The sequence below is a fragment of the Bos grunniens genome, chromosome 5, assembly GCF_055505025.1.
Source record: "Bos grunniens cultivar Pamir isolate PY7600 chromosome 5, Bosgru_T2T1.0, whole genome shotgun sequence".
Taxonomy (NCBI): Eukaryota; Metazoa; Chordata; class Mammalia; order Artiodactyla; family Bovidae; genus Bos; species Bos grunniens.
In genome coordinates, this window is record NC_141169.1 from 51,989,608 (window position 1) to 52,017,253 (window position 27,646).

Below are 27,646 nucleotides of genomic sequence, written 5' to 3' on the forward strand. Positions count from 1 at the left end.
AGAACTCTTTATAATATGGAACTTGTTATTACACTATTTTAGGCAGTGAAAACAGTATCAACAGTCAAAAAATGTTTGAGGTGGGCTACATAGGCTGTGATTTACAAGTTATTTTCAACAGTAAAAATTTTTATTTTATTTTTTTACAGTATAAGATGCAATTAGGGAAGGATTTTTTTTTTTTTCTTTTCCGTACTTTTGCTCCTAACTCCTTTTATATCTCAAATTTTCCTAATCTTACAGGCTTTCTCAGTTTCATTTTCTTTTTATAATATATATTGGTTTTATACCCAGCTTGGAGGTAGGGGCCAGCAACCTAGAATATACCATGACTACACAGGGCATAAATGCCATCACTCAGTAGTATCATCTGATTTAGTACAAACAGGACCAACACTAAATTGTCAATGAAGCAAAGTGGAGATAAGACAGCATTTACAACAATTATAAATTAGTTTTCAAATCCTTATATTTGATCAGCTCAGGGTTATACTAAGAATGTATAATATTCTACTACTGTGTGCAACAATTATATAAAGAAGTTAATGTTTTACCAAACACTTTAAAGAATCAAGCTGTGCAAACATGAATAATTCTTGCAGTTTGCTTTTACTTATTCATAGTTATCCTTATCTTGCAAAGAGCTTCCAACTATAATTAAAAAATTTTTAGTTTTGCATCCATAGTGATCTTTCTAAAATTTGTCACTAAAATTTAAGACTTGATTATGTCACTTCCTTGCTACAAATCCTTTAATAGTAATCTCAGACTAAAATTTCAAATTCAAAAAGACAACACCTATTAAACCTCCCTGGTCCCTTTTTGACTTTCATTTAATCTACCATTTGCTTTGTAACAGGTCTCTACTTGGATTTTTAAAGAGAACAGTGCTTATTTTCATAGTGACTCATGCCAGTTTGAAACTGATTATAATTAACTGATAACAAACTAAACAACAAAACACAATGGTTCAGTAAATAATTGCCTGTATTTCCTGTCAAGATATAAAAAAATTTTTTTACTTTTTTTTAAAATTAGAGGATAACTACTTTACAACATTGTATTAGCTTCTGCCATACGTGAATCAGCCATAGGTACATAACCTATGTATCCCTGAGATAAACCTTATTTTAAATGTGAACTATTAAGTCCTAAATAGTCTCCCAAAGCATCTTATTTGTTAAAGGTAATGTTTTCAGGAACTCATGACCTTAATTTTTCTAAAAATTTGTACAAATACATACAAATACAGATATTCAATTGTTCTAATACACAGTCCATAGTATTTTAAAAACTAAACTGATATCAGATTTTTCTTCCACCTCTTGAAAATACCATACTTTTTTCCCTTGCTTTGAAAATAATGGAGTCATTATATTCTTGAAATAATACAAAAACCAGTTATATATTAAGTTCTCTTTGGGTATCAATTTCAAGGTACAGTTGGAATAGAGCTCAAACAACTAAAATATTTTCACGTTCCAGGTGATATCAGTATTCAATGCCATCGCTCTGGCAGAAGAAAAGAAGCTGGTTTCTTAAATTTGCTCATAATACAATTGATTTGTAATTTATGCAACTCATTACTCAATCTTTTATCATGAGGCTTTCTCAGAAACATGAACACCTTTGACAATTACCAGAAAATTTGATATTGGACTGGCTTCCATTAAGTACAATATTTTAAAGAATAAAGATAAATTTAATTAGTACAGTAATAAAAACTAGAACCAGAGTTCTAAAGCATATCTCTCAAAGATTCTTCTAATATAAAAAACACCACTTTCCTATCTGTTTGGAAGTGTTCCAAGATAATTCCTTTCCTAAGGCATATGAATTCCTATATATGTAGACATAGAAAATGTCCTTATTAACTCATAAGCTACTTTACTCCAACAACAGAATATAGACCAGAAATCATACAACGTACGTTGTGCCTATGTGTATATATCTCTTATTCTCAATACTTTCTGAACTGGAGAAAACAACCACCACCACCCACAAAACTTTCATCCATAACATACATCATTTTTCTTATAAAAAACTGAGAATTAAAAAACAAAACACAAACCCTGAGAATATATATGAATGTATCATAAAAACAAAAAAGGATTATATAAACAATATTAGCATGTTATTTTTATGGCCACTTATGAGTTTTTTTTGACATTCTACTCGTCATATGACATGCTGAGCTTCACCTCTATTACATTCATTTGATTTCAAAGCTTGACACTGACTAAATGCCAATACTTCCATAGTTTAAGAACTAGCTCTTACAATTCACCATCAAAAAACGAGGTCCAAATATAAAGTAATGTGACTAATCGTAAAACACGTATCTTAAGCCATATTTTGTTTGTATTACAATTGTATTTAGAGTCAGTCCTAATATTGCATAGAATTTTGTCAAATACCATTTTAAAAATGAATCAATAATCAGACTGAAGAAAAAGATTCTGTATTAGTAGTTTCAATTCTTTTTTTCAGTTCTACCTCTGTTAATTGCTACCAACCCAACTCTCTCCACCCACCATCACGTGTGCGTGCTCAGTCGTGTGACCCCACAGACTGCAGCCTGCCAGGCTCCTCTGTCCATGGAATTTTCCAGGCAAGAATACTGGAGTGGGTTGCCATTTCCTTCTCCAGGGGTAGTTTCAATTCTTGATGCAAAAGAGAAAAAGTAAAAAAACCTACATTAATTAACAGGCAAATGCACTTGTTAACTAGGGTAAATACTCATTTAAACTTTTTATGATCCCAGGGCAAGTTAATACTGTGCAAAACTGACAAGAGCATTTGAAGATCTAAGTATTAAAAACTAAATTGTGTATTTAGTATATGGTAATATGAATACTAAAATTTCATATTTAGTATATAGTAGACTTTGGTACCCTTGCCTGGAAAATCCCATGGACAGAGGAGCCTAGTAGGCTGCAGTCCATGGGGTCGCTAAGAGTTGGACATGACTGAGTGATTTCACTTTCACTTTCTTACATTGGAGAAGGAATGGCAACCCACTCCAGTGTTCTTGCCTGGAGAATCCAGGGACGGGGGAGCCTGGAGGGCTGCCCTCTATGGGGTCACACAGAGTTGGACACGACTGAAGCAACTTAGCAGCAGCAGCAGCAGACTTTTGGCATTCATTATTTTAGCCTGTGTGACTCAGCATCTTCACAGCTGGCTAACTGGAAGGTTCAGGATATAAGCTAGTATGAAAAGATGTTGGTCCAGGAAGAATGATGAGAATGGTGTATTATGTGCAAACCAATCATTCTGTGAGCAAATGTATCTGTTCCTCAATGTGGCTTTATACTTCTCTACTTGTGCTCACATATGCATTAAAATCAAAATTGCATGTAAGAATGTGAATTTGAATTAGGGATCTTATGATATATTTCTTAAAGTATTAAGACTGAGCCTTAGCATGTACTCTTTCCCTTAGTATGTTCTTCCCCTGTAAGAAATTCCTACTTATTCTTTAAAACTCATCTCAGTATCTCAGTACCTCAAAGATAAACTAATGTTCCTTCTTCTGGACTAACTCTATTAACTTGAACTCTTATACTGTCTTTATCCTGAGAGCAGAGTCCGTGTTCTATTCACTTTTGTAACTCAGCATCTAGCACAATGCCTGGCACATACCGTAATAAAGGTGTGATGAATGAATTTAAAACTTATATGGTAAAGCAGTTCTTACAGAGACTGAGAACAGTGGGAAAACACTTGACTAAGATCTGAATTGCAGCCTGCTATATAACTATAACTTACTCAAAGCTCTACAAGTTAAAAAATAAAAGTCCAAATAATGCCTAAAGAGGGTTTCTTAATGAAGAAAAAGTTAACTAATGTGAATTCTCCAAAAAATAACTCTCAAGATAAATCCATATAAGTAAAAGATACGTGAAAGGAAAATATATGGTAATATATTTTCATGATGACTCTTTCCCTCAAATCAACCTGGAACTAGACATAATAATTCTTCAGAGAATTACTCTAAATAATCAAATATCTCATCTACTGGACAATGTATATGGATCAATGTATACAGACTTTTAACCACTGTCACCATGAAGAACTCTTTTTTAAAAAATGCATATAGTATTCAACTATTTTAAAAAGTGTTAATTATCTATGAAAAACTCTGGTTATACATTTCCACCTTTAACCCAACATGCTATAATTGGTGTTATTATGTGAAGTCTGATTTTCTCTAATTATTTAAATTTCTTGGAAAGACTACAATGATTTTTAAAAATAACTTCCTTAAACACACATGCAAAAATCCTATTGTTCTTATATTACTGTCAATAAGTTCTTCCATTAAATGTTCTGATCAGTAAGACTGATGTTTCTAGAATTCTCTGAAAAAGTGACTCATTTTAAGAGTCTCTATTTTGTATTTCACTACAATCTTTCAGTTTTTAAAAAAACTGACCAAGTGATATCAAGTTCTACTACATAACCAAATCTCAAGTCTATAATCAACATATTTTAGGAAATGAATAATTAATAGCCATCCCAATAACTTGTAATGAATCTGGAATTTCCCCAGTACCTGGAAAATAGTCAAAGTAATCCCCTTCAAAAAGAGAAAGTTGTCTTTTGTAATGCTGAATATGAACCACTCCCTTTCTGTTCAGGTGCTCCAGAAGCCCAATTTTCAAGTGATCATGTATGCTCACTATTTTAGTAAACCGGTAACTAGAACAGGAAAGAAAACAAACTTAATTTTTGATTACCTAAAGCCTTTGAGAATTGTGTAACTCATTCTGTAACTGATCAAAATGTAATCCCACTCACAACTCTTAAAGTAGCTACACTTTCAAACTGACCAATGCTAAATATAGGAACCCAACCTAAAATGGAAATTATTTTCTTATGATTTAAAAAATAAAACCTAAAGTAATCCATGGTTAAAGTAATCTTAGAATACCCCCCAATATATTTTTCTGGATTTTAAGATTAGATGGATAAAGAATTTTCAGATTTGTCAGATTGGACGTTTTTTTTTTTTTTTGTCATGACAACAGTATAAACATTCTAAAAAGGTACTGTATAACTCCAAAGCATTCTATTAAAACTGGGATACTGGCTCTATTTATGTAATAAAGTAGTGGATAAGACAGAAAAGTATGATGTAGACTTTCACAATGAAGAACTACAAATCTAAGCCTGCCCTTTCACCATGGAGATTTGAAAAACGAGATTTATAAGACACTTCATATTTTATTTTTTGTTATTTTTCTCCTTAGAAAAGGAAAATCTCATATTTGAGGGATCAATTTTGAAGTTTCTCTATATATTCTGGGGAAACAAATACAACTAAAGCCATGTTTTGCTTTACATTTCCATTCTCCAAGTTTTCTTTAAAGAATAAATTTGTGTATGTAAAATACAAATGGATATAATTTTCTTTTTAGTTTTAAAAAACTTTAAATATTTTTTTCCCTCTCCCACCTACTTAGTGAAGAGAGAATTGGCATACACACTACTTAAAATATTGGAATTTTACATAAAGCAGTTTTAAAGGCAGCATTTTTAACTAAACAAAAATATTCTAACATTTTAACATTTTACCATTAATCTGGCACTATGCTTAGGACATGAAAAAATTAAACTTCATTTAAAATCTCTGCTATCACCATTTTCTTCAAATTCTATGGAATCTATTTTTCACACACTACTTGAATTTAATAAGAATTATTATGAAAATTTAGTTAGTATGACAACTAATGGGAAACCTTTTGGCTAGCAAAGAAATGTCAATGCCTCTTCCCCTTCACCTACAGGACTGAGAAAGAAGAATTCTGTCAGCAAGACTACACTGCTACTTACAGTATCTCCTGTAATTAGAACTGTCATGCTTAAAAAAGCATGATTATATAAGACTAGTGCTTTTTCATATTTAAAGCTAAAAGTAGAAATTGGATAGAAGATCCACTGGATAGAAGATACCACAGAGATATATTTCAAAACTTTTGGGATAATGATTATATCAATAAGGATACTACAAGCTTCAAGAAGTTGCATGATGTTTTAAAACTAATGGACTGCCAACAGCAATTGTAAAAAAAAAATTTTTTTTAGTAACAGGTTATATATTGAATGATTTTATGTTTAGATATTCAGTTTACTGAAAGCATTCTAAAGCTAAATGATTCTAATAACATTAGTAAATGTTAGTGCAAGTTGTATTTTAGAGGACTAAAGCTTACAAACTCAATTTTAATGTTTAGCAGCTTATCTCCTACTCTGTTTTAATAATTCAGAACTGGCTCACAATAAAATTAATGTCAACATTTTAAGCAAGGAGACTGTCAAAGGTTTTAAGAAGAAATAAACTTTTATAATTTTGTGAGTGTTCAGTCCCTCACAAACAATATTCAGTAAAGAAACATTTTTGAATAAATGAGCATTAAGAACTGCATGAACCATTCATCTTTTAGATCTAGGCACATACAGAAAGGTATAGCAGAATTTTTTTAAAAAAAGCTTCACTGACTTACTACATTCTTTAAGAGAACCACCAAGTCATATACTTCTCTGTATCGTTTTATGGCACTAGGCACATAATTGACAATATTTAAGCTGAGTTGAAACAGAAGTTTAAGAACTATGTGATAACATGAACTATGAAGGTTTCTATTTTCATAATAAAAAAGAACTCAACAAATATTAAGAACAGAAGATCATTATTTTAAGAGTCTCTAGAAATATAATGTTCTAAAATGATGTTTTCATATCATTCACTGTGAAATCATTAAAGAAACACTTTGCACACGAGTGAGGGTATGTTCTGACAAGCTGTGATTAACATGGCAGGCCACTTCAAGTGCTATCAAACTGGTTACATTGGCAGGTCTTTGTAAGAACTACATATATACATATATATTACATGTTATAATTCTTTTAAAAATTATTGTGCTCTTTGACACTTAGCTCCAGAAATATCATTAATGTGGTACAGGTCAAGCAAATATTTCAGGTAAATTTTCCTAACTGAGTGTTTTTCAAACCATCTATGTGGAGGGACTAATATGTTTTAAATTCTTCAAATTGTCATAGACTGATACTTTATAAAGTTCATAAAATGAAAATGAACTACTAGAAAAATGAAATAAGAAACAACATACAGAAAACAAAGCCCCATTTTTAAATTATTAGATTTAATAGAAATGAAATTACCTTAACTACTATGAAAGCTTTGGATCACTTATGCTTAATTTGTACAGTTATTTTATTGCTGACCAGCACAGTCTCATCCAAACACTGTGAGAAACACTATTGTAATGTATTGAACTATTATCTGCCATCGTATCAAACATTGGGGATATAAAAGAAAGCCAAAGACAGTCTCGAATTGTATGATTCTCACTGCGCAGTAGTTATCCGTCCAGAAGAGACAGAGGAAAAGAGGTGTGTGTGCATGTGTGTGTGGGTGTCCATGAGCAAATATGTGGGTGTATGAAAGGCAACTAGGAAGGAGGCAACATTAAATATAAAGAGACCTCAGACTTAATAAATTATGAGAATCCTTTTAGTTAAGGAGCTAGGTAGGGTCCAATTTGGATTTTATCCTTTAGGTGATACGAAATGAGTTTTAAGCAAGGAGGTATTTGCATTTAAAAACAATGACACTTTGTACTAAATGAATTAGAAGAGAATAAATGATGAACAAAAAGATGAGTTAGGAACAAAGAAATGAGTTAGATATATTTTTCAACAGTTCATTTAAAAGGCACTCAAGTGTTAAAATACTGTACTGGCAGGACAGAAAAGGATAGATACAAGTGATATTTAAGAACAGTAGAATCAACAGATTCTGTGGTAAGTCAGGTTTTGACTTGGGTCAATGATTGCACCTATAAGGTAGTATACTAAATAAAAGCACTAAGCTTCTAGGAAATACGTTCAGTCACAGACATGCTGAGTTTGAGTTATCTGTAATATTATTTAGTCAGGGATGTCCATCTAATAGTTACATTTTGGAGGAAAACTCAGGAGGGAGAATTATGGTGGAGAGAGCTTTGCGATTTGTCAGTTATAAGCAGATTTCAACTAGAGGGGCTACAAAGAGCCTAGTGAAACAGGGAGTCAAGAATGACCTTTCCAAATATAATTTCTGTGGAGTGGTATAATGGTCACAGTGATGATACAGCAGCAGTTGATACCTACACAATGCTTGTTATGTGCCAAGTACTTCTTAAGGATTTTATCTCCATGTAACAGATAAAATTAAAAAGTTTCTTATCCAAGATCATACAACTTGTAAAGTTATAGAACTAGGATTTGAAGCAGTCAAACTGCAAAATCCAAGCTTTTACCTACTGTGCTATGCTGCAGTCATGAGGATTACTGAATGGAATATGAGAAAGTAGGGAGAAAGCACAGACCATCCTTTTCAAGGTCAAGGGTACTCCATCTTCCTCTTACCTCATTTTTTTAAATAAGACTTGACCATGTACATATGTTGAAAGGAAGACAGTGAAAAGGTGAGGTTAAAGGTATAGAACAAACAAGAAATGATTAATGGAACAGGTTTCAGGGAAGGTAAGAAAGGTCTCAGGAAGATGGTAGTATAATTATGATGATATAGATACTTTGATATGGTATTCAATGAATATAAGAGGAATCATAAAGGATATATTAATACTAGGAATTTCCTTATGAACAGTAACATTCCGGTAAAGAACTTGTTTTTAATTTCTTTTAGGAACAGTTAATGGCACCCCACTCCAGTACTCTTGCCTGGAAAATCCCATGGATGGAGGAGCCTAGTAGGCTGCAGTCCATGGGGTCGCTGAGGGTCAGACACGACTGAGCAACTTCACTTTTCACTTTCATGCATTGGAGAAGGAAATGGCAACCCACTCCAGTGTTCTTGCCTGGAGAATCCCAGGGACGGGGGAGCCTGGTGGGCTGCCGTCTATGAGGTCGCACAGAGTCGGACACAACTGAAGTGACTTAGCAGCAGCAGCAGCAAGAAGAGTTACTGAAAGCTTTCTCTTGGGCAAGGTACATGATGTTTAAAAAAGCCCTGGGCAATTACTGAAAATATCAGTAATTGCCTGATATTTTAATACTGAAAATTACACAAAATATCTCAATTTTATACCAGATCTATTTAAAAATATATGTATTCATTCATATATGCATAATAAACATGCATGTGTATGTATACTAGTGTTTGTGTATGTGTCAGTCAATGACTCGATTTATATTCAAAGCAAAATCTGTCTAAATGAACACAGATCTTTAATTACACATGAGACCTGATTATTAAGCAAAGAGTGATTTTCCAGTAAACCCTTCAAATTCAAATGAATGTCATCTTTGACGCAATTACTTTAGGAGACTTTATGTTTGTTTCACTGATACTGTCACTGCTCAAAATATTTTAGGTACTTCTCTTTTTAGAGCTGACAGATGTATGAAAAAGCACTGTTATCTATATAGCATCCAGGAGGTATCAATATGTTTATTGAGTGTATGAGCAATGTGTTTTTTGCTATGGTAAAATAAGATTTCTGATGTAGGGATTTCTATGATAAAAAAAAAAAAGGGGTGCTCATCTGAACAAGTATGAGCTCTAATGTTATATAGTTCTACCTCTGGTACGTCACTGCTATTTTTATCACCAGGTTAACCAAACATAAGTCTTAGTGAATAATGTACTCAATCAAATGAAATCAAGAACCAATTCAACTGTAACCTCCTTAGGGGAAGCCTCACTTATTTCCCAATAGATCTCTTCTCTTTGCTTCTAAAACAGTTGGCTATCATGCTTTCTATATCACATATTATACCTTCTTTATTTACATGTTTATCTTATTCACTACACAATGAAATTCTAGAAGACAGGCACTGTCTTTTTCAACTCTGTATTACCAATGTCTATTCAACTCTGTATTACCAATGTCTAGAACAATGCTTGGCACAGAGTAAGTCTCAATGTATGTTTATTGGATTAGCTAAATACATTAGCCACCCAAAACAAGAAGACTAGCCTAGCTGCTCTTAATTTCTTTGACCCCTTTTTTTTTCCAACTCGAGATGAACCCAATTGTCTTATTGTATGAACCCAGCCATCTATTTTATGCATTATGTAGCTAAACACTGTTAGAATTTTAAGTGAATAAATTTATATCATTCTAAATTGATGGTCTTCAATCTCAAATGAGATCTCAGTATTGCTGAGCAATCTTGTTCTTGTGTTCTTAGCTTATAATATGGTCTCATTCTTTTGGAAGTCATCACAAAATCAAGAAACTACTTGAATCCATAATCCCCTTCTATTCTCTTGTTGCAACAGTAGTATCTTTCCTCCACTCACATGTTAAACTGTAAATCTTAGTTTAGTCCTGGAATCTCTTTTTTACAGATGCCCTCTCTTTACAGATGTAATCATTTCCCTGATGTTAAAACCAACTACAAACAGCCACATTTTTATTTCCAGTCTAAGCCTGTGTCTGTATTCCATACTCTTAGAACATCCATCTGTCTATGATGTATCAACTTGGATGTTTCATGGGCATGACAAACTGCATAAGCCTAAAATTAACTCATAATCTTCTCCTTACTCCAAACCTACCTCCCCTGTGTCTCTCCTCCCATTGTTATCATTATGTCATCATTATGATGTACAAGCCAGAAGCCAGACACACACTTGTGATTTCCTTTACTTTTCATTAATTTGAATGCTGGCTACATGCCAGACACTGTTTGAGGTAGCAGGGCTATAGCAGTGACTAAAACAAAGTTCCCATGCTCATGGAGCATGAATTGGAAGTAGGGAGAGGCAAACAGACAAAAAAACTCATATATATACATATGTGTACATATATATATATATAGAGAGAGAGAGAGCACGAGTGCCCAAGTATCAGGTGGTCATGCAATGGTAAGGGCAATTACCACTATATATAGAGCGAGGAGGGGAACATCTGACTCATATAAGTATAGAGACCCCAAGGCAGGAACATTTGTGGAATACGTGAGGGGGCTAAGTGAGGAGGGAGCAGAGTGAGCATGGAGGAAAGTGGTAGAAAATAAGATAGCAGGAGCCAGATCACGCAGGGCCTTATAGTCTCTTTTAAGAACTGTAGCTTTTGCTTAGTGAAATTAGAAGGCATTCAGTGATATGAACAAGGAGTAACAGGAAATGTTTTAATTAAAAAAAGAACCACCACAAACCTATTTATTTGGCCGTGCTGGGTCTTAGTTGTAGCATGTGGGATAGTTCCCTGAACAGAGATTGATCCCAGGCCCCATGCATTGGGGGCATGGCATCCTAGCCATTGGACCACCAGGAAAGGCCCTATTTTAAGTTTAAAATGATCTCTCTGAAAGTTCATTTTTGAGGATGAATCATAAGGGCTAAGGGTATAAGCAGAGAAATCAGTTAAAAGATAACTGCAGTAAACTAGATGAGATGATAGCTGCCTGGAACCTTTAATGCCTTTGTAATGCATTGAAATCCAAATTCCCCCTACATGATCTGGTCTTTGCCTATTTCTTTGAACTCATTTTTATCACCACCACCCCCATTTTAAATATTATCCCACGGGTTACTCATCTTTGGCTCCTCAAGCTTGCCTGCCTTAGGAGCTTTGCACATGCTGTTGCTCTGTCTGACTTCAATTCTCACCTGCCTAACAATTATTCTTTGGTCACCATTCAAACATTATTTCTGGGGAGCATGACATCCAGTATAAATCAGATGCTCTCCCAGCTCTTGTTATACTCATTGTACCTTCCATGATTTTTTCTCTTTATGATGCTTATCATGCTCACAATTTAATGTTTATACTCTACTAGACTAGGGCTTCCCTAGTGGCTCAGACAGTAAAGAATCTGACTGCAATGCAGAAGACCTGAATTTGATCCCTGGGTTGGGAAGATCTCCTGGAGAAGGAAATGGCTACCCACTCCAGTACTACTACTGCCTAGAGGATTCCATGGATAGAGGAGCCTGGTGGGCTACAGTCCATGGGATCATAGAGTCAAACATGACTAAGCGATTATCACTTTCCTCTGCTGCTGCTGCTGCTAAGTCACTTCAGTAGTGTCTGACTCTGTGCGACCCCATAGACGGCAGCCCATCAGGCTCCCCCGTCCCTGGGATTCTCCAGGCAAGAACACTGGAGTGGGTTGCCATTTCCTTCTCCAATGCATGAAAGTGAAAAGTGAAAGTGAAGTCGCTCTGTCGTATCCGACTCCCAGCGACCCCACGGACTGCAGCCCACCAGGCTCCTCCGTCCATGGGATTTTCCAGGCAAGAGTACTGGAGTGGGGTGCCACTGCCTTCTCCGTCTACTAGACTACAATTCATGGAAATAGTACTCTTTTGTTCACCACAGCATAGTCAATGTCTCCCAGAGTGAAAGGCACTTAGTGAGCCTTTGGTGAATATTTGCTGAGTAAATGAATGGATGTGCTAAGTCACTTCAGTTGTGTCTGACTCTTTGCGACCCCATGGAGTGTAGCCCACCAGGCTCCTCTCCGCATGGGATTCTCCAGGCAAGAATACTGGAGTGGGTTGTCATTTTCTTCTCCAATGAATGGATGACTTAACACTTATTATTTGAAAAAAATTATACAGCTTGATCCCCTACAATATTCTGGAGATAAAGCTCTGAATAACATTTTTTGAAAATCAACTTTATCATCAAAGGAAGAGAAATATCCATCAGTGATATTCAGAAGAATGAAAGCAATTCTAAAAGGAGTTCTTAAATTATTTCTAACACACCATCAAATATAATCTCCCAGGGAAAGTGTCTGAATCATAAAATAGTAATACTACCTTATGGAAACATTTTGTATTATGGGGACCATATATTTGGCATAAACATAAAAACATTTTTAATGGATGCACAACAATGTGAATATACTTAATACCACTGAACTGTACACTTAAAGATAGTTGAAATGGTAAACGTTGCTATGAATATGTGACCACAATAAAATAAAAGATTTTAAAAGCACTTCTTACAAGTTGACTAGTATAATTATGAAAGATACATTATCTCAGCATGTCTGAATTAAAACTGGCACACATCCTAATGTCAGCCAGTTTTAACTCATTCATTAAATTGTCTTAGTGAATGACAAGTTACTTAAACTTTCCTTGCCTCAATTTCCTCTTCAGTGAAATAAGGATACCAGATGCCCTAACTCAAAGGTCTCTATGAAGGGAAAAGTAAGAACATGACAGTGATAGGAAAAACCACCTTTACTATGCAAAGAAGGATACTGTTACTATCAAAGGTTGTAGGTTCACTGCTGCTGCTGCTACTAAGTCACTTCAGTCGTGTCCGACTCTGTGCGACCCCATAGACGGCAGCCCAACAGGCTCCCCCGTCCCTGGGATTCTCCAGGCAAGAACACTGGAGTGGGTTGCCATTTCCTTCTCCAGTGCGTGAAAGTGAAAAGTGAAAGTGAAGCCGCTCAGTCATGTCCGACCCTCAGCGACCCCATGGACTGCAGCCTTCCAGGCTCCTCCGTCCATGGGATTTTCCAGGCAAGAGTACTGGAGTGGGGTGCCACTGCCTTCTCTGGTAGGTTCACTACTGGGCTCTTAATATTTTAATATGAGTTTATGAGAATTAGTAATCTATTTTAAATACTATTATTAATTAAAGCAATGGTTTTTAGTAACCAACTCGCTCGCCAAGTATAGTTTAGAAATTATTGTAAAGAAGTGATTGGTAACACTAAGCAAAAGTTTCCATATAGATAGTACTAAAAAAAAAAAAAAAAATGAACTAAGCTAACCCCACTCCAGTACTCTTGCCTGGAAAATCCCATAGACGGGGGCGCCTGGTGGGCTGCAGTCCATGGGGTCGCTAAGAGTCGGATACGACTGAGCGACTTCACTTTCACTTTTCACTTTCATGCACTGGAGAAGGAAATGGCAACCCACTCCAGTGTTCTTGCCTGGAGAATCCCAGGGACGGAGGAGCCTGTTGGGCTGCTGTCTATGGGGTCACATAGAGTCGGACACGACTGAAGCGACTTAGCAGCAGCAGCAGCAAGCATCCATTATTGGCAAAGAAAAAACACTAATGAAGTTGATCACTGGTAACATGAATTACCACAAACTATTTTTACTCACAAACTGAAATGGAAAGATGATCTTAAGTGTGACAGTAGGAAAAAAAAAATCAAATAGAGAGGGCTTCTTGTAATTAAAACAGCATAACATTAACTGACTAGAATTTAAATACATACATTAGGACAAACAGGCAAAAGATAAAAAGCCTTTAAGATATATTTAGCATGGCCTTCTGCTTTCTAAGGCTCTATCTGTCCAATAGCTTATTTTTTCCAGTGACTAATAATACCAATTTATAAAATTTAGAACATAAACCTGATATACTTCAGAACATTCCAATCATAATGTGTTGAGTGACATGCATATTTTTAATAAAGGAAAAAAAAGGATTTTGGAAAAAGTTTTTGACGTCAAGGAAATGAACTGTTTTTGATTGTTTAGGTAATACAAATAAATCTGAAACCATTTTTTGTTTTCTTGCTTCTTTACTATGCAAAGAAGGGTACTTTGGTAACTACTAAAATGGGGCAAGTTTTAGTAGTTACCATTATAAAGACTGACATTTCTTATGTTTCCAATTACAAGTACTTTGAATAATTATTAAAATCAGTACAAGATAATTCAGTCTGATTATATTAATAACTGCTGCTATATGTTAGCACTCCAAGTAATTCTACCTCGTGAGTGTAATGTAAAACAATTCTGTATTAAAATCAGATGTTATTATCTACAACTCCTTGAAATAATATTATCTACAACTCCTTGTAATCTGTACTCATGTCATTTCGTATTCTAGAATTAGGGACTGACAAAACATAAGAAAATTTATATTAACAGAAACAGAAGCATTAATCATAGAGAAATGTGTATATTAATTTGGAAGAATGTGAAGAACAGACAAGTAAGATCACTGGTTATGAAAGGCATATTTTCATGATCAGAAATCACCATTAGCCAACTTACACAGGTACAAGGCATTCGATCAGAGATACTGCTTCTGCCCCAGTTATGAAAACTAAATACTTACAGAATTATGCTATATATATACTCTTTCCCCTAATAATCTGCCTGACATTAAGGTTCTCTTTTCCCAGTCCCCTTACTTTTTCTAAAGGGAAGAAATATGTCTCCCTTTCCCTAGTTCAAACAAGGGAGAAGTAAAAACACTGGCATCTGTGATAAGAAAGTGAATGTTCTAAGTAAGGTTGTTTCCATTTCTTTACCTTTATCAAAATGGAAAGATCTGATTGAGTTGCCATTTGACAAGACGATTAAACCGTATTTATGATGCTAGTCTGCCATGTAATTTTAGGTACACAGTATGGAAGGAGCTCAAATATATTGAGTTTAATTAATTGCTTGGGTAAAAATCTGCCATAAGAATAGTATTTGAATTTTTCATCAGCCACACTCTCAGTTTATCTGAAGTTATCATTTTCTTCAAAATCTTAAACTATTTAAAAAAAATTCTTGTTTCTGTGGTTAGGTGTTTCGTTTTTGTGATTGAAAGAAACTATGTTCATTTATTGAATCAAAAGTTTGGTTAATTTGAATAAAAATTAGAAAGTTTCATGTTAAACTGTGTTTCCAAAAATTTCTTCCAATAAATGCAAAAGAAAGCTCGAGGAAGGTATAGAAAAGCATTATACTTAGTTCTGTTCAAAGCTATGAAGTACTCCAACACAGAAATAATAGCTTTAGTAGTGACTTTTTCACAGTTTTGCATTATATGAGAATCCAGTTTCTTAAAAGAATGTTATTTCTGTGTAATATTACTCATTCTCTTTAATTACATCTTAAAAAAAAAGACTTTTCAACTTTCTATATTCTTTGAAAACTTTCAACATTCTTTGGAATTTACAGAATAACTTTTTACCTAACCCAACAGACCATAGGAAAAAGCTGACTTTAAAAACATTTGAAATTTCAACTGACATTTATGACAAAGGATAAAAAATAGGTCCTTATCATCTCTTTTTTTCAATGACTTCTTAGTGTCTATTTTAAAGAAGCCCTATTACTTTCAAGTAAAGAGTTTGAAAACAACCATCTTACGCCATGCTGCTTTCCAGTGGAAAAGACCATATCACTCCCTTGCTTCAAATCCATCTGAAGAGTTGCTTCTTCCAGGAAGCCAATCATGAGCATCCTACGCCTTGACAATGAAAAAGACAAGGGTTGGAGTGCTCCTGAAATCTACTCAACTAATGCTAATTAAAATTACCTCAAAAAATGCAAATTTTAAAAACCAGACATTTTCTCAATGGAGTAGTATATTAAGGGCACTGAAAAACTACTTTGCTAACTCATTTTGCTACTGGAACACAGTGATGTATGCCTATAATCATAACTACTGAGGAGGCTGAAGCCAGAGATTGCTTGAACTCAAGAACTTTAAATTTCCTGCAGACTGATTATTCATGAAAAGTTCTATGCTGTTATATCCCCTGCTTAGTCAGTATGCCTAGGAGAGCTAAGTTAACAAAGCTCAGAAATGGAGATGATAAATATCGTTATTGAAATAACACTAAACGACAACAACAAAAAAGTTAAAAGTACATTCAATTTTTCCTTCATTCGCTAGGTCCAGGCAAAGCGGAATAAGACTTGTAGGAAAGGAGAAAAAATAAACACAGGGACTATGGATGGTAGAATTTTCCCACAGTCACTCTACTTGCTGCTGCTGTTGCTGCTGCTAAGTCGCTTCAGTCGTGTCTGACTCTATGCGACCCCATAGACGGCAGCCCAACAGGCTCCTCCGTCCCTGGGACTCTCCAGGCAAGAATACTGGAGTGGGTTGCCATTTCCTTCTCCAGTGCATGAAAGTGAAAAGTGAAAGTGAAGTTGCTCAGTCGTGTCCGACTCTTAGTGACCCCATGGACTGTAGCCCGCAAGGCTCCTCCGTCCATGGGGTTCTCCAGGCAAGAGTACTGGAGTGGGTTGCCATTGCCTTCTCCGGTCACTCTGCTTAACTCCTTCAGTAAAAAAAAAAGATAAAATATCAACGTAATGCCTATTCATTTATGATGTGCCAGTCACTATCCTAAGAACTTTATATTCATCAACTCAATCCCCATAAAACTCCTAAGATAAGGGGACTATTGATATTATTTTCCTCACCTGAGGAGAAAAATAAGTTGGAGAAATAACTTATACAGGGTAGCACAGCTAATTAGTAGGAGAGATGTTAAACTACTCCTAAAGTCCTAGGATTCCATGAGCATGCTCCTGGGGCCATTAAATAGAAGAAAAGCAGACAGCACTCTGGGTACTTCAACCAACCAAAGCAACTTCATTGTATCTATTTAATTGCTGAGGAGACAATTAAAGTTTTCACGGTAATAATTCAAAAAAGATTTCACGTTAAAAAGCAAAACATCTGAAAATTACAATATCAAGGCTATAATCTTAATAGGTCAGGACATATGTCTAAATGTATCTCACATGTTTGACATCTAGCAAATATTAACTAGATAAACAAACTATATGGAAGTACTATACTCATCAGAAAAATTTAACACTTATCCATACCATTAAATCAGAGAAAATCTTGAGTACCAGCATTTTTAAACTGAATAATAACAAAGATAATATTAAATAACACTCAAATTTGTGCTGCTTAGTTTTTAATCACAAATGATCAATTTCATTATCTCAAGGCTACTGATGGGTTAAGCATAACCTATGCTCACACAAAAAAATTGCAATGCTTTTGCACCCATGTTTTTAAAGATATTGTCAACAATTATACTGCCTGATGTACTAATGCTCACTCATATCTTTTAGAATTACTGAATTAATAAGAGATTATATTACAATTCAAATTGTCAGTAGAAAATTTATTTTATAATATTTATTGAAGTTAATGAACTATCTTTCATTTCACAGAAGTTACAAGGAAACTTAAATGGTGAATTTTCTACTTCAAAGCTGACATCTAAAGCAATTAAAAATTATAGATGCTTTAAGAAAATAAAACTGAAGTACTAGCTTTTCGAATTCTGCATGTGGATTAAAATTCAAAAGCAGCAAAAATTAAAACTAATTTTTTCTCTTCCCCAACTTGGAAAGTTTTATTTTAATGCGAGTAGTTCTTTAAAATACTTTGCTGAAATTTTCATGAAAAATTTCTCTTTTATGATTATCAGAAAATTACAAACTATCACCCTAACAAACCTCATCCTCACATCTGTATCTCAGCTGAAATGAAACAAAAAGTGAAATATATTAAAGAGAAGTCAGCATTAGGTATACCAGTTTATTGTAATAAAACTGCTTTCAACAGAAGAATAAAGTAGTAAAATGAAGTTTTTACCTTAAATATACACAAGGGAAGTTCAACAAATGCCAAATCTAGCTCAACATAGTTGATTAGTAGATTTCATTTTAATATTCATTTTTGAGAAACTGAGTTAACCATATGGGGATAACACTAAATAGACTATAACAAAGGCACAGGAAATGAGAATGTAATATTGCCTTAGAAGAAATTTAGTTTGAATGTAAGCCAAAGACTCTCTGGCATTAGCATGAACACTAATTCTTGTTCTAATGGACTGAAATTTTTTATGCTTATGCAACTACAATTTTTACAAAAGTCCTATTCTTAATCCTTATGAAAAATCACCAAGATTGGTTTTCCATACTAGAATGTTAAAACAAAAACAAAACCCAAAAGACCTCAAGATATCAAGCCTCCAGAATGAAAATAATTTTGGTAATGCAAGGATAAGCAGTTGTATAAAAATTAATGTGACTGGCGATATGAGAAAGGGTTTTCTGATACTGATATAACCACTGTTTATATATATAAAACATTTTCCAGAGATGGCGCTAAATATGATTTTTCAGTGATTAGGTAGAGTAGTCCAACAGATACAGAAACAAAATGACAATGTCTGCCCTGTCCCTATCTCAGAAAGCTCAGCAGCCATGCACTGTATTATCTAAATTAAACTGTCAGGATAACAATAGTTTTGGCTTGTTCTTTTCAGATGAGTTACCTTTCTCTTCTTCCGAAAAATAAAGACAAAATATTTTAAAATTAAATTGTCTAACTAGTGCTAGGATCCTAGAAAAAAATTTTGGATAAAGTGATTCACATTAAAGTATAAGCAGTATTAATCATCAAAGTAGGTTTAAAGGAAAAGTTTATTAAACCTACACAATATCTGCTTGAGCAGACAATTTATTGACTGGCTCACCTTTAAACCAAGATATCTGGAATTTATCAATTTTACACACCCTAGTGTGTGTCTTAAAAAAACTGTCAACTCCTAGTCAAGAGTTATGATGGCTAAATTCTAATTTTTCAAGAATGCTATAAAGACAATGGTTAATTTAGGAAACAAGTGGATTAATGAGAATGTATAAATTATTTAGAATTTTGAATGAAGAAGAGTCCTATACTTTTTTCAGACAGTCAAAAAGATTTACAAGTATGTCCTTTTCAATCTACATTTGTGTTTAATCTGTATCTTTGGAGGGTGCCTCCTGGGCATAGGCAATTCAGTATTTAAATCTGAATAGAGAACAGAATACTGTAGATTTAGAAATAAAATTCATAATTGGGGGAAAAAAAGACTTGACAAATGTAGGTAAAATTCAAATATCAAAATAGTATACCATTATCTTGGGCTCTTTGAAACACAAAATTTTATTTTAAAAGGGAAATAAAATAACCGGCTATAATTTTATGCATAGTGACAGTGATATTCAAGTATATACAGATCTTGTTACTTCTAAATCAAAGATATCAGTATTTCACAAGTAAAGTTGGAAGAAGGTACAGACAATAGGAAGAAAAAGGAAGCTCTATGGAACAGACAAAGGGGAAAAAAGGGCAGTGATCTCTTATATCCCCAAATTGAAAGAGCATTAAGGGAAAGTGATTTTTTAAAATGCATATACAAAATTTCATTAAATTTTATTTTTTAAAATCTTAATTTCACATTAAGGTAAAAAAAAAGATTTAAAAATAATTTTTTTTTTTTTTTTTAGAGGTAGAACATTGGTGACCATAAAAAGCATTTTCTGAGATTTCTACCCATGTCTTAAAAAACAAGAGACTTCACGTAAAGGAGAGATCTCACTAGTTTTTTTTTTCTTCTCAGAGACCCTAGGTTTTCTGATTGGAATTATATTTTCCCATGAATTTATATTTAATCTACTATGTGATAATCAATCACATGCCACCTAACTGAGAAGCATAAGGTATTCTACTACCAGCATCAGAATGAAACAAATGTGCATTCTTCAAGCTTCCATGAAAACAAAAGCTCTTCAAACATATTATATAATATTCAAGTTCTGACATGTAAAACCCAACTCTATTCCTCCTGTATTAATGATTTCCATAAAGCACAGGAGTTTCACTTTGTTTGGAAAGACCTACCTGAAAAGCTGAGTTCATGAAACACGTATTTCCCAAATTACTTAGGCCACAGAGGCCTGGTTGTTCATTGTTTCTTCCAGGTTCTGAATAATCATAGTTCTTATAAGCGGTATATGATGGGAGACAATAATTTGAGTTTTTCACACTGGAAGAAAAAACAAAAAATATTTTTCATAATGCACAATTATCATCATACAGTTATAATGAACAGGGTCCTATTTGAGATAGGTGGTCAGTTATTAATTTTTTTATAAAGTACTTAACTGAGGTACTTCTAACATGAACCCAAATCACAACAATCCCCTTAATTAATTCCTCATTCAATCAACAAAATCACTGTATCATATACCACATCAACCAATACAAACCACATTATATCTTTCTACCCTTAATTAACTGGAGCAGCTTCACAGCTTGCTCTGTTCTTCACTGCTCCAACAAATTTGAAAAATTCAGATTTTAAACACCACCCGCAGCAATAAATCACCTCATTTATGTCCATTTTACATATTGCTATTGTAATAGAGTGGGAACAAGAGAAATAGGAAGACTTGTGCTTTAGTTACAGGTAAGAGCACAGATTTCCAGGGCCTCTGTGACATCACTATTCTGATGCACTGAAGATTCTATTTATAGTATTCTATGCTAGATCAGCAAAACTAGTATTCAAATGCAGAAAAACATCTGGGATGATTAGGTATGCAAAACTGAAATGATTCTAAGCAAGTACATTTCAGTATTATTATTACAGAAAGAATCTTCTAGCTTGTTAGATAAAAGGAGTTTATTTAACTAGATAAATACAACTTCAGGATAATATGTACTATGATGAGTACAATAGATAATAATCTTTAAAAAATGATGTAATATTCAACCTTTAGAGAATCAGAGTAATTTTACAAAGAACTAAGAAAATCAATAAGCTAGATTCCTTTTTTTTATATGTAGTTAAAAATTCGTTTGTGGAAAATAATGGCTCCTTAATTTTTTTTTAATGAATTTATTTATTTTAATTGGAGGTTAATTACAATATTGTATTGGTTTTGCCATACATCAACATGAATCCACCACAGGTATACATGTGTTCCCCATCTGGCTTCTTAATTTTTAATAGGTTACCTTATAAGCTATTTATGATGAATGCTTTGGATAAACCTAAATAAGAATCAAGGTCATTTGGTAAAAACAAACAAAAGAACACACTATCACAAATAAACTTGGTAAATCAGTAACTCTGATAATCTCAATTGGCTATAATTTATTCCTGGTATTACTTTTTCAAAAACAGTTTTTACTTGTAATTTCAAATAACTTTTCATTGTAGCTTCTATACTCTCACTTTATAATTACAACAGTTTAAATGAACTGTACTACTGTCTGTTCTAACAAAACCTTAAGTAAACATACATGCCCCAACACAAAATCCTATCAATCAATAATTATACACATAATATTATACCATTAATATTTTTGTATTCATTACAAATAAAAGATCAACTCTCATACTAAAAAATTAATCTACCCTAAACTTAAAAATAGCAGGGTCCAAAGCGGATTCATGTTGATGTGTGGCAGAACCAATACAATATTGTAAAGTAATTAGCCTCCAATTAAAATAAATAAAAGTGCTTCATAGACTTGTAGCTATTTACTTGTTTTAAAGTTAGAGGAAAAAAAATGGGTTCAAGCATCTTTCAAAGATCACTAGCCTTATAATTTTTATTACCAGTAACTAAGTCCAAGGCACCTGTCAACAATTCAATATATATTAACTTAATAACTGATTCTTGACTCTAACTTCTAGGATATGTAACAGAAAAACTGAATTGTGTTTTTCTTTCTTCCCTTTTAGAAGCGCTTAAAATCAAGGCCAAAGGTCTACATTTTCAACATGTTGAAAACCAATATATATATATATATATATAATTGTTATATTTAATATATGTATGCTATATATATATATATATATCAGCTATAAAATTATAATAAAAGAAGACATAATACAGAGGGAAAGTAGGCCCAAATGTATGTTCATGCACATACACACACCCATATCCACACTCACATCCAAGCAAATGAAAAGACTAAAAGCACACTTATAAGCTTATTCATATTCTGATACTCCCTACCCCCAATAACAAACAAATGTTGAAAACTCAACTCTTCTTTGTGGCAAGAGGATGGAGTTTGCTGGGACAGGGATTCCTATTTACTGAAAAATGAATACAAAACTCATATGCAAAAGCAGTGTTTGGTTTTATCTTTTAAGATCTGAATACTTAAAGGATATCTGTGTTTTAGTTTAAGTGACAGGATAAGAATAAACCTTGTCCAAAGACTGAGATACTAGTCTAGATGCTCAATGATAATAATGAAAACAAATTAAAAATATTTTAATACTGTTTTCATTGGTCACTTAAAATCCACATCTTTTGTGCTCTTTAAATCAAATAAAGTCTGCTGAGGAAAATACCAAAGCCAGCAGCTCTTTAAACACTTAAACAAAGAACATGGAAACCTAAGCCCGAAAGACAGTTTCTATACCTTTCATGATGACTTCTGCTATTTTTTCCTAAAAAGTGTAAGCTAGTCCTTATCCCATAGGGTTTGCTACTTTGCAAAAATAAATGAGTTTTCCAGGAATCTTAATAAGAATTTTAATACTATATTAATTATGTATTATAAATCTATCATCTTAAATGAATATACATTTAAAAGTTTATGCTTACTTTGCAGTTAATGAAATGATGCTTCCACCAAGTAACTTGTCAAAAGCCAGATCACTAGCTAGCTCTGGCAGTCGTTAGTTCCAGTTCCTTTTCATCGCTTAATCTCTTACACAAAGTCATTTCCATTGCAAATGAAAGAGTTTTAAATGAATTAACAGAAAAACAGAATGTGCTCTGATGTGGAAACCCATGAGTTGAGACAATAAATACATTGAAGATATTTATTTTTAAAGGCAGTATTATAGCAAAACAAATGTAGCAAGACAGAAGAAAATGCAGCGAAAAGAAAGATTTTGGCATATATAATGAATATTATATGAATTAATAAGAAAACTACAAGGAAAACAATATTCAGGCATCTGATTCTTCATAATATTAGTCTTTAATAAAAACTTAATCTTTATTAAACTTATACAATTCCAAGTACACTTTGTTATTACTATAACAAATATTCTTATTTCTAAAAATGAAAATTTTGTATCTTAATAATGTATCAGTTTAAAGCTTGAATTTGTAAATAAATGCCATATAAACTTGTATGTCAGAACTATTGGTTTTAACATGCACTTTCACTGGAGTATATAGCCACATACATGAAGTTTCATAAATGTACTTAATTTAACAATGTTACTACCCATTTTACATACTTTTAATTAAAGAAATCATGCTATTTCCATCTGAAGTCTTAAGCAGCTACTTATTTCCACAAGTTGAAAAGAAAGTCAAGAAGTAAATTTTATGTAAGATAATTGTTTAGGTAAACATGACAACATTAATTCAAGTTTTTTCAAGTTAAAAAAACTCTTCATTTCATAAATGTTTAAATTTTGTTCCTTACCTAAGAAAGGTAAGTTTTACTTTGAAGTAAAGTGGTACCAGCAACTATTTACTATTAAAATTTCCAATATGAAAGGACTATTTTAGTGTCTACACAAATATAAATAGCTAAAAACATAATCTAGTCATAGGAGTATAATCATTATTCATGTTTTAAATTTAAGAAACCACTCCCAATTCCCCTTTTTAATATTTTCTCCAGTCAGAGGTTTTGAAATCACATTGTACTGTCATATTTTTACAATGAGAAGGAAATAAGACAAAAATAGAAGCACCAGACCACATGTACTAATATGGCTACTCTGGTCAAAATACAGTCTATGTTCAATACAGTCTATAACATTGTTCAATACAATGTCAAAAAACCTCTCTCCAAAGAATAACTATAAATACATGTAGAGAATAACTAACATGTATAGAATAACTATAAATACATGGAACCAAATTCTTTTACAGTAAATGTGGGAGCCATCTGCAATCGGCAGAAACACAAATATTTTATCTCATATGAGAAAATTACTTTTAATGAATTAAAAGATACCATGTAAAATACAAACCAGATTATAGGAGGATTCCTTTCACTCTTTTGCTTGAGAATAAACATTTTTGAATAGAAGAGAACATACTACATTGAAATTTTGGATATCCAGTGTCTTCAATATTTCGCTATTATACTACAGTGTGCATATCTTGTTACTACTGAAATAAAGGAATAAATGTTTTAAATCTTGATACAGATAGCAAACTCTTTTCGAGAAAAGTTGGACTAACATTCCAACCACTCAAACAGAATCCTTACAAGAAAATATATCATCACTTAACTTTTCCCAGTGCGATGGAGGTGGGGGGAAGTAGATGGAGTTGTTAATGGTTTTAATTTACCTATCTCTAGTTAGTGAATTTGAACATTTAAAATGTTTAATTCTTTTATTTTTACAGCCCAGCTACATCATTTACTCACTTTTCTAGCCATCTGAAAAAATTCCTTGCTGGTTTTTATAAGCTTGCTATATTAAGAATATTTGCCCTTCATTGCCATTTCTGGCAAGAATTTTCTCCACTTATTTGCCTTTTAATTTTTATATATCTGACAATTAATACTTTTTAATAGCAATCTAATTTTTCTAACAGCATTTCCTGGATAATCTGCCCATTCTCCATTAGTCTAGAATATTGATACTTTCTGGTCACATTAAATTCTTTTGTATGTAACAGTCTGTTTCTGAGTTGTCTTTTCTATTCCATTGATCTGGAGGTGTATTACTGGGTCAGTACTTTGTTGTTTGAATTCTATCTTTATAACAGGTTGTGATATTTAATAGGATTAATCATTTTCAATGTTTTTCCTTTCCAAAGTTATTTTGGCTATTCTTATATATTTATAATCCAGATGTATGTTAAAATTGGAATCATTTTATCAAGCCCCACCCTCCATAAGAATTTTAAGGGAACATTAATTAAACCTATAAAGTCAATTAATGGTGCTTTTTAAAAGAGTATTTCACAAATAGTCTCAAGTATTTTTGAATTAATTCTCTAGAATAATCAGATGTCATTTATGAACTGGACAAGCAGTGTAAATATTTAATAGCATAAACACTGTAAATCTAATATAGAAGTGACAATGTATACATCCAAGAAGTAAAAGGATGATAATCATCTCTGGATTAAAGTTCTTTCCATAATGGACCAGACTAATTATAGTTTTCTTTTTAGCCTTTCCTATAAAACCATGTCAATTTTCAAGGCAATATATCCATGTCAGATGTTATTGTGAATACCAAGTGACTTTCATCATTTTTCTTATAGCAATATATTCAAAGGCACACACTGTCACGTAATTTTTATTTATCCCAAGATTCTGAGTATTCGTGGTAGAGCAAAGGAATTGTTTCTCCAAGCTATTTAAGAAAAAGTAATTGCTTTTTTCATAAATAAGAATTTGTATACACTTTTCAATTTTACTGACTGTACCTTCCAACTGAATCACAGATACACACTTTAAAAAAAACACCATATGCTGTCTGTGATTACATGTCTAGTTCTAAAATGACATCTGAAATTCATACTCTTCTTAAAAATTTGAATGATAACAGACTTTATATATGTCAATAATTAGCATTTAGAATATAAAACTCTGAAAGTGCTTTATTTCTCTTTTAGTAAATTATTGTAGTATATATATTAAATCAAGAAGTTTATACTTCTGCTTGCTTTCTTGCAAAGTTACTCTTAGAAGAACTGACAAGTGATTTAAAAGAAAATCAATTTTAATGCATTAAGACTTTTTTATTCTGAATTTTAGTTACAAGAGATTTTTTGCAACCACAATAGGGTGATCAATTAAACAAAGAGTTTTTAAGATTCAGTGCTTACTTTCTGTTGTTGATGTTGTTATAATTATTTGATAGAGATGAAGGAGAGATCTTTGGTAAAGTTGAAAAATTGGATGCACCTGGGGACCTTTAAAAATATGAAAATGTTAAATTAGATAAAAAATGCTGAATTTTGAAATTAATTATGAAATAAAGAAAAGAACTAACAGATGACAATGTATGTAGTAAATGAATGCTGGAAAACAGATTTATGACAAAATCATCATCCTTTGGTTTTCAATTTCTGATGTATTCATTCATATAAAAAATAATGGTATATAAGGGAACTATTTTCAAAAGAAATTTATCAAATTAAATATAACACTTAGTATTATTCTCATAAATCTACTAATGCAATACACCCATTTCTGAGTTCAGGTAACCATTACTGATATTTTACAATCAATAATTTTCTTAAGTCAGTGGAATTAAAATACTGAATTTTTAAAGGAAGCATGTTAAAGAAATCCACTTTGTCTCAGTAGATACCGAGCACGCATGCTCAGTTGTTCAGTAGTGTCCAACTCTTACAATCCTATGGACTGTGGCCTTTTAGGTCCCTCTGGCCATGGGATTTTCCAGGCAAGAATACTGGAGTGAGTTGCCATTTCCTACTCCAGGGATCGTCCCAACCCAGGGATTAAACCCACATCTCCTGCACTGGAATGCAGATTCTTTACCACTGAGCCACCTGGGAAGCCCCCAGAGTGTACCATGGCATTGTGATTATACACAACACAGATATCAGAGGATTTACCAATTTTAAAAGTGTAAGGCAAGAGGGATAAAAGAGCAAAGAGAATTCCAAACATAATCCCATGAAGCAATATTTGGCCAAATTCATCCCTGCAAAAACTGAACAGATACAAATCTGACTGCATACTACACACCTCACTAGTTCAGATCTTTTTGGAGAAATCTCAATTACTAGTGGCTTTTAATCAACAAATATGATTTGAAGGCATGATTTATAATAAACAAATCCATGATATACAAACAATTATTTTCGAGTACTTAGAAGTTTCTGAAAGATTTAATTTTTCTTGTAAATTTGTACTCAAATTTAATTTACTAGGCAACATCTAGGCCACAGGCTGTAGGGCCTTAAGAAGTTAATACTTTCAGTCCAGTATCTTAGTCATCAGAAATTCTAAATTAGTGAGGCCTAAAGTGATTACTGTTTTAAAAATTATTTTATTTCTTTTACTCAGGTGACAATGAACACCAATATGGTCAATGAGCAGGAAAGTAT

The 27,646-nt window shown here is 33.0% G+C and overlaps 1 protein-coding gene across 5 annotated transcripts in view; it reads right to left on the minus strand.

The window, feature by feature from the left end:
- The window catches only part of USP15 (ubiquitin specific peptidase 15), a 134,866-nt gene that overhangs the window by 22,604 nt on the left and 84,616 nt on the right, over positions 1 to 27,646 (minus strand). The window contains exons 7-8 of one of the 5 annotated variants that reach the window (XM_086400242.1): positions 26,396 to 26,482; positions 20,454 to 20,598 (exon numbers count right to left, since the gene is read on the minus strand). In XM_086400242.1, the coding sequence (XP_086256368.1) occupies positions 20,454 to 20,598; positions 26,396 to 26,482 (232 nt within the window). Of the gene's footprint in view, positions 1 to 2,534; positions 2,643 to 4,558; positions 4,705 to 20,453; positions 20,599 to 23,182; positions 24,719 to 26,395; positions 26,483 to 27,646 lie in introns of those variants that run through there. The other 4 variants (XM_086400244.1, XM_086400243.1, XM_086400246.1 and 1 more) reach the window with 4 other exon arrangements.